General features: G+C 38.6%; 2 protein-coding genes across 2 annotated transcripts in view; one reads left to right on the forward strand and one right to left on the reverse strand.

Annotated features, from left to right (window-relative positions):
• LOC134822730 (phosphatidate phosphatase LPIN1-like) overlaps positions 1–27,909 on the forward strand; it is a 582,707-nt gene that overhangs the window by 307,310 nt on the left and 247,488 nt on the right.
• On the reverse strand, positions 88–26,679 carry LOC134822725 (cullin-associated NEDD8-dissociated protein 1-like). The gene is made up of 27 exons (XM_063833944.1): positions 26,621–26,679; positions 25,907–26,008; positions 25,360–25,540; positions 24,181–24,287; positions 23,811–23,967; positions 23,500–23,620; positions 23,191–23,302; positions 22,684–22,823; positions 22,271–22,358; positions 21,879–22,057; positions 21,472–21,657; positions 21,052–21,199; positions 19,486–19,658; positions 19,134–19,265; positions 16,354–16,387; positions 16,013–16,112; positions 13,893–14,035; positions 4,631–4,748; positions 4,009–4,170; positions 3,769–3,877; positions 3,438–3,532; positions 3,159–3,310; positions 2,597–2,943; positions 2,126–2,415; positions 1,688–1,837; positions 1,445–1,518; positions 88–1,220 (listed from the first exon to the last, which is right to left on the reverse strand). Exons 1-27 carry the CDS (start codon positions 26,660–26,662, stop codon positions 1,164–1,166), a joined length of 3,699 nt encoding a protein of 1,232 aa, XP_063690014.1. The 5' UTR covers positions 26,663–26,679; the 3' UTR covers positions 88–1,163.

Below are 27,909 nucleotides of genomic sequence, written 5' to 3' on the forward strand. Positions count from 1 at the left end.
CGCGGCGCTCTTTTCAAACTTCTCGCGAGCAATACTATTAGACTAGCAACCTAGGTAAGGTTACCGCGTACCAAATAAAATCAATTTTGCGAATTGTAACTTTAATATCAAAACCATGACATTTTGTGAAAATTTTCAATTTCGTACATCATACACTAAAAATCAAAATAAATTCCAATTTTATTCGAACGAAGTACTACTGGCAGAAGAATGAGAATTTAGAAAATATGATTATGATCCTTTCGTTACGAAATCTACAAACATGTAAGTTCATTATAATTGAACAAATAGAGATTAAAGAGAGCATTTTACATTCGTAAAGCTAAAGGTTAGGATTGCAAAGCACAATGCAAACTGGGTACAATAATCAATAATGTAGAATATATAGAAAGTGTTTCATAACTATTAAATACAAGCTCAGGAGAAAATTTGTCAAATATCCCACAGCGCACAGACTAAACTGGACTGGTAAACTAATAAATGATGTACTTCAAATGTTAGTTTCATTATAAGGATTTTTCCCTAAATTAATAAAATATGCAAATCGTAAATGCAAGATGGCGATTAAAAGCTTTGAAACCACAAATGGTCGGTGGTCCCTTTGTGACTGTAATTGTTTTCTTATTCCGTATTCTATTTAACATAAGGGGAGAGTTGGGTTTAGAAAAAGCATACTGAATTGCGCCAGGAGGGATATTAAATTGTTCATACTTCATGAGAAAAAGAAGGCCAACATTTGAAAGGTTGATCGCAAAACTTAAGCGGGTTTATTTCTAAGCGAATTTGTAAAATTTACAATTCCAACCTGTGATACACAGAGACTTCCTAAAAGTAATAAATGCGATCCAAATTAAAGAGTAAAGATCAAATTAAGGAAAGTTTGAAAAACAGCTACCCTGCTAGTATTTTAACTTTAAGCAACCCAAACCTTTTCTCTTTCTTTAACTTTCCAACTCAACTCAAACATTTCAAATTTCATACCTTAACGATCTAAATTCACTTCCTCTCATACGCACAAGTTTCAGCTATACTATAAAGAAGGCCTGAATAAACCGACACTCCACTGTCTTATCAATTCTCGGTTAGTGGAAATCTCCGAGAGAGAGAAGCGAGTCAGAGATTACAAGCTAACTATAAATAATCTAAATGACTAATGTCCGGTATCAGTGGTCCATGGAGAATACCATATCATCATACGATGCTTGGTTAGCCTGTAGCTCCTGAAACAAATGATGTGTTAGTGTATCTGTTAACTGTTAATTCTGAACATCACTGTTTAGTGTATTGAGATCTTAGATCATCTTACTATTATCAGGATGAATCGACCTAAAGCCTACAAATGCCGACATTTCAGTAGCCCACAAAAGGGCGAAAAGTAGCCGGTTTAAGTTAAGCCGATTCAAGATACATATTGTGGTACAATCGGTTTTGTTATAGTTCATACCTGTTCCAAAAGTAAGTCGGTTTCTTTATTCGCTCTTAACTTCTTCATAAAATCAATAAATACTGGATGCTTTTCTGTAAAAAGGTTTAAATTAAGTTAGAAGAAAAGCAATATCATAACTACAACTATAATAGCAATTGTTTTAAAGGACTTGGCCCATAATAATTGCTCCCTTTTTAGTCGTTGACCTTGTGCAGAACCAAGAAAATTTTAAAATATTTTCAATTTCCATTAAAAACTAACCGATATCGGAGATCTTGCTGAGCGCCACAACTGCTCTCATAGCACTTCTCTTAAGCTCCTGTACCTTCTCAACCTCCTGACCAATGGGACAAATGTCCTTCAGTTTGGACTGGAATGTGTCACGCAGAGGTTCTAGAATACTCTCCAGCTCTAGAAGTTAAGTTTCTATGAATATTTCAAATATTTAGCTCTGAGTGACAAATTAGCTCGGCACAATATTAAAATGTTATTACTCTATTAGATGAGGCAAGTTCGACCGTCATTTTTGAAGATTTATCGTTAACAATCAGAATACACACTCTGAAAGTGTGGTAGAAGAACGTGATAGTAGATTATTATATTAGCAGAACATAATGATGCTGGGTAAATTGTAATGCTGATTGCTGGGCCGTGTAAGCCATGACACACTAATAATGTACTGATACAAAGTAAACTTACTTAGCATTATAGCATTTGGATTTATATGGACGAGTCTCAGGACCATCAAATAGGTCAACATCTTGATATCAGGCACATCCTTTAGTCCTATCTCGATGTGATCCAAGAACTGGAAGATGTTAACTCGATCCATACAGCTCTGGAGGACGGTATACATGCACTCAAATGCTGCTTTGCGGTTGTCCAGCGCGTCATCCACTGGGTACTTGAACGGTCCCATCTCCACCTCTCTCTTCAGTTTTATTGTTGTTTCTTTGTAAAGATCAGGTAGGATATCTTCCATGTGGTCCCTGCACGGATTTCATCAAATTTTCGACTTAGTTTATATAGTTAAGGTAATTTATCTAATCCAAAAATTAAACATCAGCAACAAATATCTATTTGATTATTCGTAACGGGTTGAATCGACAAGAGTTAATCATGACCACAGACTAGCTATACACCACATCTCCGCAAGCAATCATGGATCACCTGATAAGTGCAGGTTTGTTATGAGCAGTAGAGTTCAGTGTAACAAGCGCCATCCGTCGCACGTGCAAATCCTCATCTTTCAGCAAATTGAGGAACTGCCCAATGTACTGCCTTAACATGACGTCAATAGCTTGAGGTTCCTCCTTCACCGTGTATTTGATTGCCATGACGACGGTGCTGCGCGCGTGAGGGCTGGAGGAGGTAGTGTAGTTTAGTAGCTTGGGTAGGAGACTCTCGTGGTCAATGAGCATCAGTTTACCCAGGCACGCTGCTACGATCTTTCTGGAACCTTCCTCCGAGGACTCCATGTACCGGATAAGGAGGTTCCACATGTCGGGCACGTAGTTCTGTGGGAGCTGGCATTTAGATCCGAGGAAACTTATTTTAGAAGAGGTACAGTAAGACTGTGTATATTGCAGTTTAATAAAAGCTTGATTGAAACTCCTATATCCGAGATCGGCAGGATAAATGGTTTGCACTCCAACTATTGTGCCACGTAAATCATCTAATAATAGCGCCAAAGAGCTGATGTTTCATATAATAATGTCGTGTTAAGAGTCACCTTGAGAAGCTGAATACTCTCCTCCTTCTCCGACATGGAGGTGATGATCTCTTTAAGGGAGTGGAGGAGGAGGTACTGACGTTTTGAGTTGCTCTGTATCTCGGAGAGGATGATGGGCAGGTAGAGGTTCAGGTTACCTACGCTCACATTACCTGGAAACAAGGTCAGCAGTGTTATGATCACTATCCTGGTGTACAGCTCACAACGACATGCTCTTCCACATCATAAAGAACATTCGAACAATTACATATTTGAATCAGGTTATAACTTCTTACAAACCTAAAGCATATGAAGCTGCAGATTTGACTTCCTCTGTGGGACTGTTGAAGGATGACATGATAACATTCTGCAGATTCTTGTGCTCGCTCAGATCTCTGAAACAAAACATGCCCTCCATTTATAATTACCCCTGGTTACCCCTCCATTTATAATTTATAACAAGTGAAAGGCTTAGTTGACAGTAGTAGTACCGTTATGGCAACGGTACACAAGTTATTTTCTGAAGTAATCTCATTCACGTGCATCCAGGATCAATACGGTGAAAAGTGGTCTACATTCTCAATTAGAAAAATACTTGCAAATGTTTTTACACACCCCTTCAAAGTAATACCTGTGTTTACCAATGCCTCCCAGAGTGAGCAGAGCGAACAACCTAACACTACAAGACATGTCGTTACTCTTTAGGTTGTCTAACAACTTGGTTATCACCGACTGGTACTCTGGAAAACGCAAATAAAGTAAGCACCATCTTATACAACACCTTCATATCAATATGAGTTGATTTATAAAACAGGGTACAGATAGCTGAAATAGGGCGTACCACAAGGCAGTAAACTAGGCCACCACTCACCGTCCTGGGAAGCACAGTTAAGTGCGAGAGCTGAGATGCAGGAGGAGGTGCTGTAGAATGCTTGTTTGTGGACAGAGAGAGGTGAGTTGGCTGGTTGGGTGGCCGGTGAAGGGTTGTATACTGGGTTAGTTAGGTGCTGGACTAGCTCAACAAACGTTAACCCTGTAGGGAATAATTAGCAGGGGTAATCAGGGGTAACCAGGGGTAATCAGGGGTAACCAGGGGTAATCAGGGGTAACAAGGGGTAACCAGGGGTAACCAGGGGTAATCAGGGGTAACCAGGGGTAACCAGGGGTGATCAGGGGTAACCAGGGGTAAACAGGTGTTATCAGGAGTAACCAGGGTAACCAGGGGTTACCAGGGGTAATCAGGGGTAACCAGGGGTTATCAGGAGTAACCAGGGGTAACCAGGGGTAACCAGGGTTTATCAGGAGTAACCAGGGGTAACCAGGGGTTATCAGGGGTAACCAGGGGTAACCAGGGGTAACCAGGGGTTATCAGATAACAGAATCAGTTATAGAATTGGTTTAAAATGGTATGTTATGAAGAGCAAGGACAGACAAGTCAATGTTTTCCAGAATCAAAAGAAAATCCTAAAAAATCAATAAATTGTTGAACTTACTAGTGTTTCCTGATCGTACGAGACTGCAGAAGAATGTAGTCATACTTATAAGAGCATTTCCTTGTAATAGTGGTGATCTTATCAGAGTAAGAGCGGCAGGCAGCACTCCGTCGGGGATCTGAAATAAAGAGGGTTCTTAGTTTTACATATTATAACTGATAACACTACCATTAACACTACCATTAACACTACCATTAACTCTACATGTTTAATAGAAATGTTTTCATATCTTTTCCATTTTGGAATTGTTTGTTGATTTGAGCAAGTAAATGAAACATATTCATTTCAGTCTAGACCTGTAATAGGTTGCCACACAATTACTTATAGCTCTACAATTGAGTGTAAACTAGCAGGAACCCGTCTAACCCTAAAGTGGTGTCAAGACTCGAGAGACTAAAATAATTATTACCTATTTAATTCGCGTTTTTGACACCACTTGGCGGTCCAAATTTTGGCACTAAAATTCTTATTTCTTGACCAATTTTTTATTTTTTCATGCTGATTTGAAGGCCATTAAAGCATTTGACCCAGTCAAAAAAGTTTCAGTTGTATATCTTCATACTCAATTGTTAGTTAGCAGGATTGTAGCTGAGAGATATATATAAGACTAACGTGGTAAGTCGTACTCTGTATTATAGATCTAGATTGTATAATGTAGAGTACGCTATATAAATATCTACCACGTACCACACTTGATATTATCACAAACGACTAGTAACCGAGTACCGGTCTAGAGATTTGGCTGCTGACCCAGAATCAGTCGGATATCAATCTATTTTCCTGTTAGCTAGACCAGAACTGAGTGGCAAACAGAAAAATTATACTATACTGAAAGGTTCTGGAATCTCTAACCGCTGGTTGCTAGATGTCAGAAAATTGTTTTATCTGCCATTGAACCCTGTGATCCTATGATGAGGACCCGGCAATAGCCGTTGGATCACAAGCAGAAACTATTTGTCAAACTAGAATACGCTACCTGGACTCTAGTTCGACACGTACAGAATTTCGACAGGGGTGATATCTGGCGAACTCAAGTTGTCGAACTATAGTGCGTGTCGAACTCGAGTACGTGAATCGCATTCAATGATTTATATTTCATTAATTCGTTTTTATTTGTGTCCCAAGTTCTTTTCCTCTGTTTGAAGGATTTTTTAACGAATATGAACAAATTTAAAAATGAAGTTAATAAACATTTTAAGACCTTAGCTAGACTCTTGCGCTCTGCAGTACGAGGTATTAATTCTTTTTAAACGATAGTTTCTGTTCTATATTAGACGGCCTTCTTCTGTTGCTACATTTGTGGTACCAATGACTAATTGGAACCTCATGGGAACTCAATAAAGCACCCTACATTCTACAACGTTATACGGTAATTCTGATACGAAAACTAAACGGCGCAGGCAACTCGGTACTTCCGCTGTTTGATGTAAATCGTTTAATTTTGTTTTTCTCAATGGGTATTTTTTTGTGAAACTTGATTTCGAGATAGCAGTCAGACCAACAAACTAGGACCAGGGGGGGCAAATACCCCCCCCCCCCCCCCCCCCTTAATATAACTTGCATTGCTCTTGATAACAAACTAGGACCAGGGGGGGCAAATACCCCCCCCCCCCCTTAATATAACTTGCATTGCTCTTGATAACAAACTAGGACCAGGGGGGGGGGGGGGGCAATACCCATGCCCCCCTCCCCCCCCCCCCTTAATATAACTTGCATTGCTCTTGATAACAAACTTCTAAATTAGGGACTAGGGAAGTTGAGCGATCTCGTACAGATATGGCTACTGCGGCTGATACAGTAATCATCAACCCAAATTTGAGACTTGATAATGATCCTGTAAACGATGACTATTCCGAAATGTTAAAACCGGCAAACAATGTTAAATCAAGTTTGAAAAATGAAAAGAAGGACGAAACTGAAGGTAAGAGTGAGACCAAAGAACGAATACCAATTTCTAGAAAAGTCTTCGGTATTTTCCTGATTTTCATGTGCTCAATTCAGAGTACAGCCCAAGGAGCAATAATCAAGTACATCGACGTGATTCCAACGGGTGAGGCAGTAATGATAGTGAGCGGTCACGCGATATGTTTCCTAGCAGTTGCAGCTGCGTACTACAACATATCCCTTATACAGTTCCCCTACAAAAAGTTCATTCTCATGAGATGTGTGATAGGGGGATCGTCCTACGTGGCGAAGATATGGAGCTTCCACAACCTACCCTTCGGGGATGCCACCGCATTGATCTTCACCATACCATTCTTCGCGGGAATCATAGCTCGATTTTATCTGAAGGAGAAATACACTTTGGTACACGTTCTGGCGACACTTTGTGGATTGGCTGGGATAGTTCTGGTTGCTAGACCTAGTTTCGTGTTTCCTAGTTCTGGTTCCTACACAGAGGAATGGTACGTGGTGGTACCTCTCATTACTGCTGCTCTGATGGGGTGGGCTTATGTCTGTGTGCGGAAAGCTGGGAACGCTGTCAGCACTGTGGTTGTCTCTTTCTACTTGGTGGTCTGTCAGTTTCTGGCGGGATTAGCTTTTCAAACCGCAAGTGGAACACGATATGTGAGTCCCTCCTGCTACGACCACAGAGCACTTCTTCTCTTCTGTTCAGTTTTAGCAGCTTCACAGTATGCGTGTTTGAATAAGGGTTTGGCGATAGAGAAGTCAGGAACGGGCAGTCTGGTAAGAAACTGTGACACAGTTCTCGCTTACCTAGTCCAGATATTCATATTTAGAGCTGAGTTGGATGTTCTATCCCTAGTTGGAGCTGGATTGATTGTGACGGGAACTATTTCTATAACTCTTGGGACGGCATTTGATATAACATGTGGCGTGGAGTTCTAGAATATGATACGTCGCTCCAGAAAGTTCAGCCATAGTACTTGGTGACTTCTAACCGTTATCCTAGTTCTCATATTAATCATTCTCCCCCACATAATGACTTTGTGCTAACCCTTGCTTCGCTTGATCACAACCCAAACCCTAACTTCCCTAACACGACCATAGGGTCATACAAATTTCAAGCATAACTTAGAAACTTTTAGTGCAGGGTGACGGGCACCACATATTTTAGATATAATTAACCGCATGGTTGTTAGATTTTCATATTTTATAAGTATTTAGATAATATTGATTTGAGCTTTAGGGTGGTACAGAAAGGAAAATGCGCACGTTATATTCCCAAAATAATCAGCAATACAGCTAAAAAACCACAACATATTATTATTACTAATCTTTCAGATATTGAAATATAATTAAACAAATTGTGGGACTGTCATGATTTCGTAACCATCCATTCCTTTTAATTTAAAGTTAAATTCTTAGAAAAATAAGATGTAAAATCCAGAGTTGAAAAAAACGTGAGATAATTTTTTAAATACGCCGTATTTTGCGTATTTTTGCTTAGAAATAAAATACGTCAAAAATACGTTAAAATACGTTTTTCTTTCAAAGACTAAAGTTATGTCATTCGTTTGCATTTTTTTCAGACACATTTCTATTTAACTTCAACGCTTTAATGCTTTGGTATAGCACGTGCCCAGTACTCTGAAGTCATATGCGAGGTGAAAAACGACAGAGCTTCGCGAGTTTTGATAAAATCGTAAATTTATATAAAGCAATAGTACTTATTACTTTATTGGAGCTATCAATGTTACAATAACACTTATTACGTATTTTATTCAACGAAAATAAAATACGCCGTATTTAACGTATTTTTGATATTTTATAAAATTCGTAAAATACGTATTTTTCAACTCTGGTAAAATCGCATTTTTTCGTTCCGAATTGAATTGTTCCACGTCACGAGACTTGACGTCACATCGTAAAATTTAAAATGAACGTAATGAAGAGTAATGCGCAGTCATAAAGCGATCATGAACATGATAAAGGGTCATGCAGAGAGAGTATGATTCACATGTGTTGCCCACATGCTCCACGGTACACCACGTATCTGTGTATCCCGTCCAAGCAGCTAGCTCGCCTCATCTCACACCCGTTACTATACGTCTCCAAGCAGCTAGCTCGCCTCATCTCACACCCGTTACTATACGTCTCCAAGCAGCTAGCTCGCCTCATCTCACACCCGTTACTATACGTCTCGTCTAGCTGTGTACACACAGGATCGTACACAGCAAGACAGTAGATATCATGAATATCACACTGCCTTTTAAGGGGCCCGGGGACATCTTTAGTAGACCTGGATGTCCTGGCGGGGACATCTTCTTTAGAGATCAGAGGTCTTGTGAGAGAGGGAGATAGGAGGACGAGGAGTAGGGCCGTGAAACGAATCATGGTTTAAACAGATCACAACGGGGTAAGTTTCTTAATATCGGTACTCCTTAAATATAACATCTAGTGGCTGATACCGGTAATTAGATTTGACAAGTAATCAAGATAACCGGTATATAGTAGAGTTTAAACCGAATATATGACAAAAGTAAAAGCACGATTTTGGTTTTGAATTTTGGGTGAACCAGGAAATTTGCTGGGTTTTCCCATCATACTGATAACTGTTTGGAATGTTCACGTCTAGTTCATGTATTTAGTAAGACGATGGATAATAAATAGGTAATTTTATCCATTCACGAAAGAAGTCAATAAAACTCAGTTAATACTTAAAGTTAATAAATAGTTCATTTTTACAACACTGTTATCAAATTAAGATTTATATCACACTCAATATCATAACTTAATATATTATAATCATTTAATTAATAATTACTAACTTTGTTTACTTTCTCTAGTTAGAAATATTAAGAACAGAATGAATATCTTAACTTAAGTTGTAACAAAATAATATGATACCCTTCATATCAATACGAATTTTAGCGTTTCGCAGCAACCATAATATAATTAGCATTAATCATTGCTTCAAAGGATGTGAAACTCGAATTTAAAGCGATAGCCGATAATAATTAGAAATACAAAAATCTCCCAGATAACGACTATTAATAAATCATTTGGTAAAATTTCTAAATTCTGGTCCCGATCGCAAATTATTTCCGTTCACGTTGTCATTAAGCTGACGACCGTTTAATAATCAGTGAAAATCACCGTGTCGCCTTCTTACAAGAAGGCTCTACCTTCTATCGCTTCAAACTAAATCGCACTGAAGTAAACATGAAAGTGGAGGGCTCAAACGATTATTTCTTCACACCTTTAATTTTATCTCACAATATTTCATCCCGACTCTAATCCTATGAATAACTCTCAATTGCCCAAACATAAATCCTTAGTCTTGCTAACCCTAGGAAATAAGTTCAAACTTTAAACATCGTGAGATAAATAATAAGGGGTAAAAAGTCTGTTTCCTAACATTTTAGAATATAAAACATTCTCACAAAACTCAAACGTCAGTTACCAGCAAATAAATAATGACGTCACGCTACCTAACGTGGCATCATCATTGCAGTCCAACTAAGCACATACAAACGGAGGGGTCTTCTGAGGGCAGCCTCTTCCAAAGACATCTTTCTTCCACACACATTCATCAGCGGGGCACATATCATCAGAGCCGCGTAACAATGTGCTGTACTTGAGGGAGCACATGATGCGCGCAGCTTGCTGAAGAGAGCATTCCTGAGCAGCTGTAGCTTTCCTTCCTCCACAGTGGATCTCAGAGGAGGACTTGGAGGGACCAGCCTCACAGAGGGCCCAGGCTCCCAGTTTCAGGGCGGCAGCGGGAGCGTCTCTTCTGTATTGGTTAAAGCTTGAGTCCGGTAGTTTACAAGAGTTGTCCGCTACAGAGACTTCACACTGTCCAGTAGTCATGCCAATCTGCCAGTTCTTTCTCCAGCCCGACTCACCATCCCAACACAGACCCACATTCCCGAATCTTTTCTCAAGCTGCGTCGTGGAGCGCATGGTCTTCAGTCTGATGTGACCCGACATCACCCCGTCATAGTAAGCCTCGAAATACTGGCATTGCAGCTGGAGATGTTTGTCTGAAAACCTAACCCAGCACCCGGTGTGAGGCACCCGGATATCAGCCCCTTCTTTTAGCGACATTTTACCGTTCCCGTTTAGGTTTATCAGCCATCCTCTCTGGAACTCAAAGGCTACATTTCCAACATAGAATGTCATGGACATGAGGGCAGTGTGGCCATCATGCTGGTCGAATGTCCCGTAGATAAACCACGGGTTGGAATAGTCTCCGTCAGTCATGATATCAGCAGCCAGAACGTGAGTACAGGACAAGTCATACTGTCTCCCGGCACCGTCAAATGACTCCACGACCCCGCCCGGAAATACGCTACACACGTGATTTGCTCCCATCGTCATATCATCAGGTCCTTCCTCTTCAGTCGGCTCCTCAGTCGGCTCCTCTACAATCACCAGGCTTCTAGCAACAGAGTAGGTCGGCTCCTCTAAAGCGCCGTGGAACACAATGCACGTGTAGATGCCTTCGTGCTCGGCCTTGTTCGCGTTCTTATATTCATTTCTCAGAGCTATCTCTTGAGTGCTGCCGTGGTAGTTGAAGCTCTGGTATAACAGCGTGTCCTCGTTAAAATGGTCCTTGTCCTTTGGTTCCAGGAAGATGGTCTGTCCCAGAATAGCGTGCTCTGATTTGCACACCAGCTCGAATGTGTCTCCTGGTGAGACGGTTACTAGCTCGGGGAAGGTGATCAGACCTTCAGTAGGGGCGGCGTTAAACTGGTACACAGAGATCAGGAACACTACAAACCGTATCATGTTAACTGAGAATATGTGTTAGGGTGAATATATTATTGGGATGTAAATGGTGGCTGTCAATCTGACACTTTCCCAGAGAGTCGCGTTAAAAATGTGACAAATGTATTTAGTACCAGGACGTACTATAGGAAGTTATTTAGAACCAAACTAATTGTGGCTGTGCAGAACTCTGGCAAATTAGAAATGGAAGATGAAGTTAATTAAATGATGATTTTATTTACAACTCGACTGCTGACAACATTAATAGTAACATCTTCATCAGTCGGGAAATCCGACTCAAGATACAAAACAAGGATAAAATGAACCACTCGAGAAAGATAAATCAATCAACGGGTCTCAAAATTAAATTCAAGAACAATGGTGAAATTTAATTGCAAATCTTGGTATGTAACGTGGTGTTGTCGTACTAAAATTATCACGACATAGGTGTCCAGCAAGTCATTTCCAATTTACCAAGGATCCACAGTAAACCTAGTTACTGATGGGTAACAATGGCGGACTATGTGCCACTTTGAGTATTGCACCGCGCCAGTTTAATTGTGTTGAGCACAGTCATCTCTATTCCAAGTAAGTATTTAAAGGGCCCCTTGTATCGAATTAACAAATCCTAAGTACTATACATTAATATATCGTGGGATTTGAATTTTTGAAAATATCTGTCCCGAATTCCTAAAAGTTCTGTGCAACAGAGGGTGCAGCCCCATGATTAGCCTCTCAATTTGTAGTGGCCCCCCACAATGGCGCACCGAAATTGGGGAGAGCGCGGGGTCTAAATTATACTGAACATTCATCTAGACAACATATTCAACCTTTCAATAATTCCAGATAATTACAAAAATAAGTGACAAGTAACAAGTTCCAGGGAAATTACAAAACGGGCTGACTACCCCAAAACGAGTGGAAAGTTCACGTTCTGCAAACTACAGACCACAGCGTACAAACTACAACGATACAAGTAACTTGTAGAGGAAAAGCAAGGTTTTTAAGAGAAACTAAAATAATGAAATGTTTCCTTGTACGTAAGGGGAGGTGTGTCAGACACAGGGTGGTGGGTCACAGGGTGGCTTGATTAGCATCATGTACCACCCAACATTACAACAACAAGTGCGCAATAGTCTCTGAATCACTGGGCAGGTAACTCCAATCTGGGGGTAACCCGTGACGTGCTGCTCGTAACAGCACATCACTCATATCCACCACATGCTACGTTACACAAACACCCAGGCAAAATTAGGGCGACTTCAATTAATTATCAAAGATTAATTTTCATGAGATGTTACAGAGATATCCGCGACAAGGGGTGTCATTTCCTGATGACCTCTGGGGGTTGGGTGACGTCACGTCACTATCTGGTGACGTCACGCCACTATCCAGGGGCTGTAGTATATGTTGTGAGCTATAGTTGGGTAGAACGTCACTATGCTTTATCACGAGTTGGGGTGGACATAAGTTAAATTTACAGGCTATAGTGAGCAAGAACGTCACTATGATCACAAGTTTCAGTAGGCTTAAGTAAAAATAAAACCAGATAGTTTCGTAATGTAACGGAGTTATCAGCCCGGCGGCGGTAATGGCACGTAGTTAAGTAATTAGGTAATGGGTCAGACTAGAATAAGGATTATCAGGAAACTGCTGACAAATTAACAGCGTGATAAATCACATTCCGCGACTATTCTTTGTAGTAGGTCGGCACTGCTTTTCGGGGGAAATAAACGTTAAAACATATAGACGTGAAGCACTATTAATGGTCATGAAAGAATTAATAATTTTATATTTTTCAAAAATCAATAGTAAATCTACATTCTATTTCTTTGATATTGTGTGCATTTTGTTCGAGACAAGTATGCAGAGGAACATAGATTTAGTTTTACAAATTATCGTATCACATCTGTATATGGATTTTATGGTGATTGTATCCCAGGGGGATATAAGTAATAAGCGTGACGCGAGCTCGGGCGTATCAGCCGAGAAAATACCGCTACTATTTCTGAAATTTGGTCATAATTTCAGAGCGCAAAACTGGGTAAGAGGGTTAAACGATAATGTTAAAATATCGTAACTATCATCACGACAACAAGATACAGCACAATATCACGACATACAAACAGAGACAACATTTGGGGGCCTGCCGTACTCTTTCTACTTTCTTATGAGTAATAATCTAAAAATATGATAAATTGCATAATTTGGGAACATTTGCATTTGTCGCACACAAATGTTATCTCTGCCTATAAATGAATGAGTGGAAGTAACTTCAAGGTACATCTTAGCACGTGTAAGTGACAAACCCTTAAATTAATTATAGTGTCCGAGGGAACACACACACAAAAACAAACCTTTTCCATTGATTGTGGCATGGGAACACACACACACACACACACACACACACACACACACACACACACACACACACACACACACACACACACACACACACACACACAAACCTTTTCCATTGACTGGGGCATGGGAACACACACACACACACACACACACAAAAACAAACCTTTTCCATTGACTGGGGCATGGGAACGCACACACACACACACACACAAAAACAAACCTTTTCCATTGATTGTGGCATAGTCTCAGAAAGTCTGGAGACTATCATGAGGGCTAGTTGAGAAACGTGGGTATCTGACTCGCTTATCAACCTCGGCAGTTCATCAATCAGGTCGTTTACCATGGACAATGTGATGAAATTAGCTGAAACACAGTCCGTTTACCGTTAGGGGTTATATTTAAACAAAATCCAATCAATCATTATTACAGGTTGATACTGCAGTATACTCAGGAAATTGGGCGACCCAGCTCAGCATCATCTCCTGTTTTAGAATATCCGATAGTTTATATGATTTTAATGCATGCTAAAACTCATTAATATCTCTATGATTAAAAATAAAACACCACGCCTCAAAGTATGATGAACCTCAAGAATGCCCCACTAGGCTGGGAACACCGTTAATTATTCGCCTCAATACTGATAATCCCCCCTGCCCAACACGCACAGTTACTAGTAAGTATTCCGGTATTAACTGTGAACCATATTATGTTACAACACCTCTATGCTTTCTTGACGCTTCAATGTTAAATAGTCCGTGAAACGATCTAATTTTGTAGATGATTGACAATATTTGACACGGTAAGGTGGCCTGTATAAGTATGCAGGTATTCTGTGCTGGTTTTCTCAGTTCTGTAAATTAACGAGATGCTGTAGAGAATATCACATAACAGCTATCATATAGCTATTATAATCATTACATAATACCTAGTTTATGAGATTTAGTTAAAGGGCGGGGTACTTGATTAGTCTAGTAGGTAGTTCCGACTGTCCCGGTCTTTATTAATAGTGCTCTTCATACCGGGGCAAAACACAAGACAAGATTCTGGGCCAGAAATAACAACATGTCAGGTGTGTTATTGTGTGTCACAGACCGCCCCACCTTGGAAATTCCACCTATCGGAATTTCTATTAACAGGCCCCGAATTTGTTTCCCCAATTACTGGTTTGGGATTAAAGGTAATGTGTGTATCGCACCTTGATTTATCGGCTGTTTTGGTTTGCTGACATGACCCCAGGATGCCCGGTTCAAATTTAATTTAGTCCAAAACCTGCATAAATAGCAGGCCTCTAAATGTTAAGCTGTTGATTCTATTGTTATTTAGAGCTTTTCACAGCCGGCTTATACGCTTTGAACGTACAAAGTTAGAGCAATAATTCACCTGCATTATTACAGGTAAAATATAACCGTACAAAAGTTATTGAATGTAAGGTTGCTTCCCACATGGTGATATTTTGATGGCAGCAAACTTAAATCGCGACCATTTAAAGTTTTAACAATTAAAATAATAATAAGTAGACAAGAATTGCCCCAAATAGTGCTCTACTAGACCGGCAAGATGCAAGACAGGTTGGCCTTGGAAGGTGAGGTTTCTCATTGTCCATCACACACCGCCACAAAGCCAAACCGCTGACATTCTATTATCGGAATTTCAATGAACCGGCACTGGATTGTTTTCCCCAATTACTGGTTTTAGCTAATGGGTGTGAATCCCACCTTGATTTTATGATTTACCGGCTGCTCTAATTTACTAACATTGCCCCCGAGATGCCCGGTTCATATTGAACTCAGGCCTAACCTGCAGGCTGCAGTATCCATTTTAGTAGCTGGCCCCTAAATGTTGAGCTGCCCGGTTCATATTGAACTCAGGCCTAACCTGCAGTATCCATTTTTATTAGCTGGCCCCTAAATGTTGAGCTGCCCGGTTCATATTGAACTCAGGCCTAACCTGCAGTATCCATTTTTAGTAGCTGGCCCCTAAATGTTGAGCTGCCCGGTTCATATTGAACTCAGGCCTAACCTGCAGTATCCATTTTTAGTAGCTGGCCCCTAAATGTTGAGCTGCTGGTGATATAATATTGCTGTGTTATTCTATTGTAATTTCGCGCTTTTGGCGGTCGTCTTTTGGCGGTAAGAGTATAACTTTTATGCCTTGAACCTACTGTGTCGCCATTGGTTTACAGCAATAATTTAAAGTGTCTAATAAATAACGGAGGATGAAGTTTAAGTTAAAAACTCCGTGATATCTGGGTGGCATCCCTGCAAATGTCTTGTCAATACTCAGGTCACAATCATTTGATGTTTTAAACCTGAACAAATATGTCTCCAAATATTTACTCACAGTATTTGATAAGAATGTTATCTAAAAGTTCCAGAGTTGATAACTTGAGGGCTCGGTTTGTTTTTCTGAGGAAGGTCCCTAACAGAGGGAATGCTTCGGCCTGAAGAAGGAATGTCATCTTCAACAGATTTTTGCGTTCAAAATTAGTAATTTTCTGAATATTGTGAATATTGTGAATATTGTAAATATTGTGAATATTGTGAATATTGTGAATATTATGAATATTGTGAATATTGTGAATGTTTTGAATATTGTGAATTTTCTGAATATCTCACAATATGTTCAACTTTACGTTTTACAATTGGATATAACAAAATTATTAAAATAACAATCAGACTTACGAGGATCAACTGCAAATCAACGTTGAGCGACGATCTGTAAAAGAAGCAGGTAACTGTATAAGACAAGTATATAGTAGTATAATAGTATTAATTGTGGTGTTAACATACCTATCGTTAAATTCATCAGACTGGATATGACACTAGAATATATATGTACTTATGCAAAAAGGATCCAGCATCTTTCTCGTAATATGCCTATAGCATAACCAGGACAATTTTATGAGAAAAAGGTAAAGCGTAAGTTTTAAGAAAACTCTCACTTCTATGTTCCTGATAACATGTCTTCCAAAGAATTATTGAAGTTGCTGCAAAATTATCTTTGTGACATGTTATTCCTGCACTGTATTGAAGAGACATTTTTGGGGCTTCGGCTCCTGTTCCCCTTTATTGATACAAAAATTTCATTTTTGATTCCTAAATTTCATTTCTAAGAACTCAATTGTCCAAAACAAATTTCGGAGCTTTGCCCAATGGGTCTCATTGCAACTTGTTTAACTTCATTGTTGTGAGTCAATTCTTCGAACATTCCGTCGCTACGCCCCTGGTAAATTAAAATCCATCCAGAATTATCATTACACATTGCTAAATTTCCTGGAAGCTAAGTATTTACATAAAAATTTAAACAGAAATTATTTTAACTTGGTAACAGGCAAATTACTCATTGGGAGCCTTATCGGCAAGGATATTTGTCAACATTCCACCTATTACATTAAACAATTTTTTCATCCTATCTCCGTGTCTCTTTTTTGCATATTCTTCCCTCTCCTTCTGGTTCTTACCCGGACTGCCGCCCAGGAAGAGACGGAGGATACTGTAATCTTGAAATTGTAGCTTTGTACGAAATAGAACTGATGTAACTTTCAAGTTTCAAGGCTTTGAGCAAGTAGGAGGGAATAAAAAGTAATAAAAAGTAGGAACGGCGGAAATTAAGTAGAAGCATCGATTTCAACGGCTGTTGCCTTTGGAGCCCTAATCCAGGCCGACCACCTGCAATCTATAAAACTGTCGCAGGCAAAAAATTTGCAATTGACCAATTTCCATGGTTCACTTTAAACCTTTGAAGACTGAGCACATTATGTGACTGATAAGGAACAAAAATGTCGTGTTAAAAAGTAGAGTAAAGGATGGTTTAAATTTGTGTGCAAAACTTGGTACACGTACTGTAGCTCAACAAACCCTAAAGTTTGACTCTGTCGAACAAGAGTACCTGGACCAAGGACGTAGCCAGGATTTTTGGCAGGGCGGCGATTTGTAGTGTGAGTGGGTGGCATGAAGCGCTGCCGATCGAGCTACGGCAGGGTTCCGGGGGAGCGAAGCCCGCCGGAAAATGTTCAGAATTTCATGTTAATTTTAGACTCGGAGAGCACCTGTAAATGGCATTGTAACAAAAAGTCAAACAGTCATTCAGGGTGAAAAAATGAACAGCAGGCTGATTTTGAGGTGTATTAAGAAAATAGAATCAGTGTCACTAGTACTCCATACCTGTAAGAAGCTAGGCAGTAAGCTGCAGCCAAACGTCAAAAATGTAACCAAACCAATGATATGAACATTGAAAGATGATGCTTTGTGCAGGACTTTCCCTTTATCAGGAGGGGGGCGTACGCCCCCTCCGCCCTCCCCTGACTACGCCCTGATCTGGACTCTAGAGCGACACGTATATTTACCACATCAACTTGCGTGATGCGAGTTTGTTATCCCAATCATTTGTTGATAAACTCTGTAAATGGAATCTTAACGGGAGCTGATTGAAACAATTGGTCACTACAAGTTGGTGCTCAGCTGACCTCAGACTCTATTGTAACACAATTGAAGATAATGCGGATAATGAGCGCTACTACCACCGGATTATAGAGATTTTATATCACATCTGATAAAACACAAGAGATGTGAGAATGTACTTGATACAACTTTAACCTGGAGATTGGACATTAAGACTATAGTTTATAGCCCGTGGTTAATTGTATGATGTTATCCTGTCGAACTGGAGTATATAAATCAATAAACATTAAGATTGTGTGATAATAAGTCGTTTTTTGTCAGTGAATCGTGGAATTGCAGTGATAACCAATGCAAGATAGAAGTGTTCGGCTTCTTGAATGAGAAGCTAGCCAGAGAGAATTGCAGACGATTTGGGAGAAAAGTCTGGCAGAAGCCGGACTCAATCAGTTTATTAAGTTTTGAGCAAGGCAAACATTTTGTAGACATTGTAATACTGAGCTTCATTTTTGCTATAACAAGCTCTAATTGTCACTCGATATATCTGAAAAGGAGCAGAAAACCAGAAAAAACTCATAAAAACCAGGATATGTATAATGTAACCGAAAATTGTGAACGACTGCAGCAAATGTAATTTTATCAAGATTCAAGAATAGCAGAGTATTATAAATTATTTGCTGAAGAACGAATCCCTGGCGATTGCAGATTTTCATGAATTTTGAGTGCCTAATAGGATTTGTCTTTATATATTAATTGAACTTGGATGCCCTAAAGGGTATATACTAAATACCAGCAAAAACCGTTTTCAAACATCAACAGTCAATCAGCTATCAAGATCATTTCATAGGACGCGCATTTGCAGCATGTGCAGCAATTGCTCTCGATGCGCGCAATGCAACTTTTAATAATAAAAAGTTTATCACCTGCTCCAATAAAAGTAAAGAAACAATTAAAATGTGACCGGCACACACGGCGCAGAAGACCCAACTCGGAACAATACCGGTAGATTACTGAACCTGGTATATTGCTGAAACTATAGGCTTTAATTACAATTACAAACTTACTTGGCGATGACACTAAGAGCTTTCACGGTTGTGAGTCTTGTAATTTCGTTTCTCAGTCTGTCCAAAAACAGCGGCAAAGCTATTGCTAGTTGCGACTGCAGTAAATCTGCCATATTCGCCAACAAATGTCCCCTGCAAGAAGATTTACTTTTAAATGGAGACAAACGATATACAAATATAAAGAGAATCACAAGTATATACTGATTAATGTATATAATGATTAGATATGATAATCTTTATGTCTTAATCAGATATCATCTTATTAATTAATCACAATCGTCATCAAAATGATAAACATATTGATAAAGCTTTCTTGTTATTTTTTCTGTTATTTTTCATGTACAGTACTTACATGCAAGTTATAGCCCTTTCCTTGACCTCTTGATCTAAATCAGCCTCCTTCAATCTGTACAACGTGGCATTGAAAATAGCGGTACATAGCTCTGATACTTGTGGATTATTACTGTTAGGGGGTCTGATTACAAATACTAGCTGTTCGCTTACCAGCAGAGCTTCCGATATGACCTGTGGAATTAATGGTGGCATCATCAGTTTATACAAGAGTAACAAGAGTTACAAGAGTTACAAGAGTAACAAGGGTTACAAGAGTAACAAGAGTAACAAGAGTAACAAGAGTAACAAGAGTTACAAGAGTTACAAGAGTAACAAGAGTTACAAGAGTAACAAGAGTAACAAGAGTAACAAGAGTTACAAGAGTTACAAGAGTAACAAGAGTTACAAGAGTAACAAGAGTTACAAGAGTAACATGAGTTACAAGAGTAACAAGAGTTACAAGAGTAAAAAGAGTTACTAGAGTTACAAGAGTAACAAGAGTTACAAGAGTAACAAGAGTTACAAGAGTAACAAGGGTAACAAGAGTAACAAGAGTTACAAGAGTAACAAGAGTTACAAGAGTTACAAGAGTAACAAGGGTTACAAGAGTAACAAGAGTAACAAGAGTAACAAGGGTTACAAGAGTAACAATTGTTACAAGAGTAACAAGAGTTACAAGAGTTACAAGAGTAACAAGAGTTACAAGAGTTACAAGAGTAACAAGAGTTACAAGAGTAACAAGAGTTACAAGAGTTACAAGAGTTGCAAGAGTAACAAGAGTAACAAGAGTAACAAGAGTTACAAGAGTTGCAAGAGTTACAAGAGTAACAAGAGTTACAAGAGTTACAAGAGTTACAAGAGTTGCAAGAGTTACAAGAGTAACAAGAGTTACAAGAGTAACAAGGTTTACAAGAGTAACAAGGGTTACAAGAGTAACAAGAGTTACAAGAGTAACAAGAGTTACAAGAGTTACAAGAGTAACAAGGGTTACAAGAGTAACAAGAGTAACAAGGGTTACAAGAGTTACAAGAGTAACAAGAGTTACAAGAGTAACAAGAGTTACAAGAGTAACAAGAGTTACAAGAGTAACAAGAGTTACAAGAGTTACAAGAGTTGCAAGAGTAACAAGAGTAACAAGAGTTACAAGAGTAACAAGAGTTACAAGAATTGCAAGAGTTACAAGAGTAACAAGAGTTACAAGAGTTACAAGAGTTACAAGAGTTGCGAGAGTTACAAGAGTAACAAGAGTTACAAGAGTTACAAGAGTTACAAGAGTTGCAAGAGTTACAAGAGTAACAAGAGTTACAAGAGTTACAAGAGTTACAAAAGTTACAAGAGTTACAAGAGTAACAAGAGTTACAAGAGTTGCAAGAGTAACAAGAGTTACAAGAGTTGCAAGAGTAACAAGAGCAACAAGAGTTACAAGAGTTACAAGAATTGTATGATCATCATATTATATCGATAAACAAATGATGTCCATTGCAAAAATGAGGTCTGAAAAGAATGCATATAGAATTATATAAAAAATGAAGCAAAACCTTAGTTGGTCCCATCATCTATTTATATTGTGTGAAAATAATGATACCTTGTAAAAAGTGTCCTGAACAGCACCAATAACACAGGAGAGTGTATCAGGGAGGTTAGACTGGAACACTTCAGGAGAGTGGTGAGTGAGAAGTGTACGGAGAAAGGAGAGAGAGCTTATCTTTATATAACAACTTGCTCCTTTTGTACTGGGGGAGAGGGTATATTATAGCAGTTTATTGTTTTGTTCATATAACAATGCTTAATTAGTTACTGTATAAAGTGTAGTAGTATCACTAATATTAATGCTTTTCATGCAAACAAGTTAAAACGAATCTTTTATGTCATGTATCCTGGGTTTGGACAGGATATGCCCGCTTAAAATACTTCCATCGCGTTACATTACATAATTCTGAAACATATATTACATTTACAATAAATTATGCAATAATATAACACCCAGTTACCCCCAGTACCATACCTAAGAGACTTGTGGACAGCAGGTAGCAGAATATCCACATAAGAGGTAAGACAGCCAGGCAGTACAGTCACTAGCTCGCCCAACAGGGAGAAACAACTCTGTCGTGTTTTGTCGTTCTTGTCGTACAGTTGTTTCTCTAGACCACGTACAATGGCATCTACTTGTGTTGCCAGCTGGGCTAGAGGCCTGAAGGGTGGACGGGTGTGTAATTTGTAGATACAAAATAGATTGTAAGTACTAGACATTCAGGTTCAGTTTATGAAATAAAATTGTAAATGATCAGAAGTTATTTCTAACAACCACATCATGATCGACAGATCAATAAATTTAATTCGTTATAATTTCGGAGCATTACAAAACACTAATCAGTAAATTACACCCCCCGGCCCCCCCCCCCCCCCACTCACGTGACATCCTGCATCTCGTCCTCAGGGGCTATATCATGTTTACTGGCAGCAGTTTGACGGAGGATACAGGAGTAAGTGTTGAAAATGTCCAGTCTGACACTCTTCTCCCGCTCCTTAAACCGGGATATCAGGACAGGGGATATGCGGGTGTAGATGTCACAAAGCAGCTCGGGACGGGCCTGCAGTTATACTGGTTATATTGTTATTTTGTGGGTGTAGATGTCACAAAGCAGCTCGGGACGGGCCTGCAGTTATACGGGTTATATTTTTATTTTGTGGGTGTATTGAATGGGATGAGTACTGAGTGGATGGAAGTGTTCATTTAAATCGTGCTGTATTTGTTGCTGAAACTTCAAAACAGAATAACTTTTCAAACACGAAATATAAATAACCTGGACAATAGCAGAGAGGCACTTAGCGCAAGACCTTCTAACTTTCCAACTCATGTCTTCGTCATCACTGTAGTCGTCCTCGTCATCCCTGAGTGTATCAGTATAATGTACAATACATGTAATACTGACGACTACTAGCTAATTTTAAACTAGTTTCACAACTACAAATAAAAACATCTATTGAGTGAATGTATGGGATGTGAATATTTTAACCTGGTTTAGTCAGTTTAAACCCTGAAAACTTGTAAGGTTACGTCTCATTCGTCAATGAAGAGCATGTATACCCTCGAGGCTAGGCATCACTTAGAAATAGCATTATTCCTCAAACAACACAATAAAAACACAATTAAGATAAGCGATTATAATTGTGGTGTCAGCCCAAAGAAAACACAAGGAAATATTTCAAAACGTACAGATACTCCTCATCCTCTTCATCCTCACTGTCGTAGTTATAGTTAGGATCGTAAGTGATGTAAGTAAGGGAGATGTCTACTATCTGGGCGGTAAACTCCTGCATTTCTCCGGGACACCATAGTACACACGACTCTAGAACCTGAACAAGTATTCGTTACATATTTATGTGTAATATGTAAATTTGATGAATAACCAGAACATGCTATTGACAAACGAAATGTTAGCTGATAAACTGACTGCTTCGGTCTTTTAAAAACTGTATACCTATTAACTGTGCTGTACATTGTACATTGTAAAGTGTACAGTGTACATTGTACATTGTACATTGTACATTGTAAAGTGTACATTGTACATTGTAAAGTTTACATTGTACATTGTAAAGTGTACATTGTACATTGTAAAGTGTACATTGTACATTGTAAAGTTTACATTGCACATTGTAAAGTGTACATTGTACATTGCACATTGTAAAGTGTACATTGTACAATGTACAATTATCTGCTGACCTGAATGGCAGACTCCCTCAGGTCATCATTCTCTCCTGCAGAATGAGCAAACTCTGCTACTTTAGGAACTATTATCTTTAGTTTGTTGCCAAACCTGTGCCCAGCATGTCGACTAAGAGTATGGTTGTTATTAAAATAACGCTACATTCACTATGGAATTTACAGTTTTCACTTGAAAATGATAATAAATCGTTGATAAAGAATCCCAAAACTGCGCTAATATTTGGATAAATTGGACTTAAGAAAGACAAAATGCATATTGCAAGAAAAATAAAAACTCTAAAACTAACGAGCCGTAAGAACGTGTACCTGATGACGTTGATACAGGTGATGTAGCTCTGAAGGACTTTAGTAGGGTTAACAAGGTTATCCATCACGTGCTTTATCAGCTCTTCAAACAGGGAGTTGCTGATGTTCTGTACTAAATACCCTGCAGACAGTTTATTATTGTACAATCACAAACTTCAAGATTAGAAAGTTTCAGCTGTGATACCAGAAACCAGTTTCCTCAACAAAACAAATTGAAAGAAAAACAAAGTGAGAACACTATCATTAACGTTTAATTGGGGTTTAATTTAACCCAAAGTCCCTGCAACCAATAAATCCTAACATACTCTAACCTATAGCGACGCTGGTTCTCTTCCTTACAGCAACACGGTTATTAGCGAGCAGTGGGAGTAGAGCTGCTTGAACCTTGTCGTGCTGTGACTGGACTAAACTACCGAACTTGTGCAGCACTTCACTCATGATGTCCAGACTTTCTAGCTGGATCTGTACCTGGAGAGCAGAAAATGAAGTAATTTACAGTAATGATCTACAACTCTAAACCTATCTATTGATTTTATCCAATGCCATAATCAGATTACTACTAAATATAAGTAAACTAAAATCAATAAGAATTATTACTAAAATAAAAAGATGATTACTAAAATCAGAATATTACAAGATAAACACAAAATAAGATAATATAAACTCATTGCTATTACTAACCTCTAATTTGGGGTAGGTAAGTGCCGTAGTGAGTTTGCTACATATCCGCCTACTGACAGGAGCTGCAAGGGACGAGCTGTGTAACTCACTGATCACCATCATCAGTCCTGAGGTGAGAAATATCAATACCGTCTAATATAATCTGGTTATCCAACTAAGATTGGCATATCTGCATATATGGTAGAAAGAATAAAAGCAGAATCTCCACAGCAACGAAAAACTGGACCTCAAATTGCAAGTTTTAAATGTAATTGTATTGTAAATTCTTTGTTTCAGTGGCCTGCTTTTTCCGGCTGTGGTAAAGATGGAAATGTTTAACATTCTCCAAACGAATGAGCACCCACATCAATCATAAAGTTAACGTTCCAGCACCCACACCAATCATAAAGTTAACGTTTCAGCACCCACACGGCACACCAATCATAAAGTTAACGTTTCAGATCTCGAGTTTAAATGTTCACTTCCATGATTTCACACATCTACAATCAATTATATTGATTGTATAGTTTCATGCATTTAAATAATGTAATTAATAATAGATCGAGTACACGTGTAGTAGCTAAGTAACAATGTTAATGTAAGTACATAATTACTTAATTAAGTATTATGCATGTACATAATTACCAATTAGGATAATAACGTGAGATGACCAAGCTACATTACAATCTACTCTTACACTTCTATTTATATATTAATTTGTAACACGATTGTATTGATCCCCATAAGTGCGAGCTTCTTAAATTACAATTCTGGAAACTTAAATTGTTTCGTTGGAGAAAACACGTTACAGTTAGCTGCTTGTACATAATATGTTAACTGATCAAAGTACAATATTATTATCTGATCATCTCTGATAAGCTGAGCATTTTATAACTTTGTAGTCGCATATTTTAAATTCTACCCACACAAGACATGACGGCGTATTATGTTGTATTGTAAATTATAATTCACATTATGTTGTATTGTAAATCATAATTCACATTTCCTACTTTCTATGATATCAGTGATCAGATAATTTTAATGTTTCGTGACATCATACTCTAAACACTGAGGTACTTCAAAATACCAGCTCTTGAAAACCGTGCATTTTTGTAATTAATCCTCTTCACATATCAATCATGTGGAAGTTTGAGGGACAAAATGCACATCAAAAGTACCCACTCAAATCTCAATACTAACCCATAGTTGAAATGCCCCTGAGTTGTTCGCTCTGACTCAGCATGTTGTTCCCCAGCACATCCACAATGTTCTCCACTCTGTTTCCTTTCACCTTGCCCACCAGTGGTCCCAGACACTTCACCGCTAAGTTCTGGACTTCACCGTTCTTGTCTCCTAACAGCACGAGGAGACGCTCACATATCTGAAATTTTTAGTGTTTATTAGTGGATAAACATTAAACTGTGTTTACTCTAGTTTTCAGAGATATGAGTATAATAGTAAAGAGGTTGTGGATATTTGTTTTGGTACGTTGCAGCAATAAATCATTCAGCTGAAACTATCAACAAATTAAATTTCAGCCACATTGTCAGAACAAACCACCTCCCCAATATATAATTGAATAAAAGTTGTGGACTGGCAATAAATATTGGAAGTTCATATATAGAATGCATTATGAGCATTATATACTCAATTTTTAATTTTTAATTTTAAAAGAGCAGCAGAAAGAAAGCTAGGGAAGCTATTATTGTATATTGCATAACGAATCTATTTAAAACCCAATGAATACCTTTTCTTCAGTATCACTGTCAAGTGATAGACTCTCTTTCTGGAGCTCACTCATTAGATCAGTGAGTGCCATGTATCGAAAGTCTTTGTCAGCGTCACCCATCTGGAAAAGGAGGCACTTTTGCAGACTTTTGATGTTCAACAAGTTTAAAACAAGATGTGAACTTTTGACGAACACATTTTGGCAAGGACTTGAAATATAAAACGAGTAACTGATTGGCATCATTATCTCAGGATTTTATGTTAAATTTAAGATAAATAAAAGACTTAACTTAATCTAGGTTTGAACTTGTGATTAGCAAAAATTAAAAGTTTTACGTGAACCGTCGTGTAGGTGTAGGAACTATTATTGCTGATCTAAGATCATTATTGAAATCAAAATCATGTATATCAAACTTTTACAAGAAACAAAATATAGCATACCTTCTCAAGAAGAGTGGTGATGTGGTACCTGGTACCTGGTAACCTGGTAACCTGGTAACCTGGTAACATGGCAACCTGGTAACCTGGTAACCTGGTAACCTGGTAACCTGGTAACCTGGTAACCTGGTAACCTGGTAACCTGGTAACCTGGTAACCTGGTAACCGAAATATAGCATACCTTCTCAAGAAGAGTGGTGATGTGGTACCTGGTAACCTGGTACCTGGTAACCTGGTAACCTGGTAACCTGGTAACCTGGTAACCTGGTAACCTGGTAACCGAAATATAGCATACCTTCTCAAGAAGAGTGGTGATGTGGTACGACGAAGACGACATGTTGAATTACCTAGATATGGTAAAATTGGTACAATGACAGAATAATATTGTAGTTTTTTTAACAGAAAATCAACATGATGAATAGCAGAACTTATATCAATTGAGGTTAAATTGTTTTATACCAAGGTAATTGACAAATATTAACGAACATGAACAATTCAAAACGAAATTGAATTAAATGTTGCGTTCAATACTCTTGTGAAATAAACTGGAATCATAGGCTTGTCACATAGCAACTTCAGATTTTTTGCTTGGATAAAAATATTATGTCCTTGGTAAGGTAAACTGGTACTCTTTTGCTTCGGGATCCCACCTTCTCCTGGTGATAAAGCCAGGGCAGGTGACATAGGGCTGTCACCGAATTTTAAAAGGTTTTTGCCACATCAGTTTAAGTTATTATGAATTCTCTGGGGGTTTCTCCATGTGCTTGCTGTGACAAGATGATCAGGGCCCCTGACATGTGTCCGGAGCAAAAGGGCAGCATGGTGTCCACCTAAATGGCGATCACTTGGAGACCGCAAGTCAGAGGGGCAAAATCACCAGTGGCGGAGATTTTTTGAAATATATTGCCCTAAAACCATTCTGAAATACCCTCCTACTCCTAGAGGCATCAAAAGCAAATTTTATGCAGTTTAGAAACCCTTTGAAAATAATTAAATGGAGGAACAACTCAAGGAATACAAATTTTAAGGAATACAAATTTAAATTTTGATCTTTATTACAGATTATACATATCATAGATTTAAACTATAAAAGCTGCGTGACGGCTGATTCCCTCAACTTGGATTAATGATAATTTCAATCGACAGAAGCTTAAGGATCGCAGCTCAAAAGGTTCAGTGCACCATCGACAAGATCAAGGACTCGAGTGCCAATAATGGCTTTTCCAAACCCCTTTTTGCCAATTGGCCCAGTAGTCCTAATGAGCCGCACCCTACTGCTAAACGGCACATGATGGTTTGTGTTTAAATGTTTATTAATTTAAACGATTATTCAGTTGATGGTCATAAATTATAAGTCATATTTCTTTTCCTTTTAATTATCACAGCTCGACCATTCAGTCATACCACAGTGTTGAGGCAACCAGCTTCCGCAGTTCAATAATTGGAGACCAAATAAATGTAAATTAATCGAAATTCATAATTCATCATCATAAAATATCAATAATATTCGATTAATAAGTTAACTTTATTCTTTTCCAACACCACTGCACAACAAACACTGCGCCTGCCCACCGGAAACGACGT

The sequence above is a fragment of the Bolinopsis microptera genome, chromosome 11 (assembly GCF_026151205.1).
Source record: "Bolinopsis microptera isolate Bmic1 chromosome 11, MBARI_Bmic_1.0, whole genome shotgun sequence".
NCBI lineage: Eukaryota > Metazoa > Ctenophora > Tentaculata > Lobata > Bolinopsidae > Bolinopsis > Bolinopsis microptera.

Excerpts from the sequence above, each read along its gene's own strand:
- LOC134822725 (XM_063833944.1), bottom strand. The coding sequence starts at position 26,662 with ATGTCGTCTTCGTCGTACCACATCACCACTCTTCTTGAGAAG. Across the intron at positions 23,303-23,499 it reads ACCTGTATCAACGTCATCAG|TCGACATGCTGGGCACAGGT; the intron begins GTACACGTTCTT and ends CCATACTCTTAG. Across the intron at positions 19,659-21,051 it reads TTCAGGACACTTTTTACAAG|GTCATATCGGAAGCTCTGCT; the intron begins GTATCATTATTT and ends TTAATTCCACAG.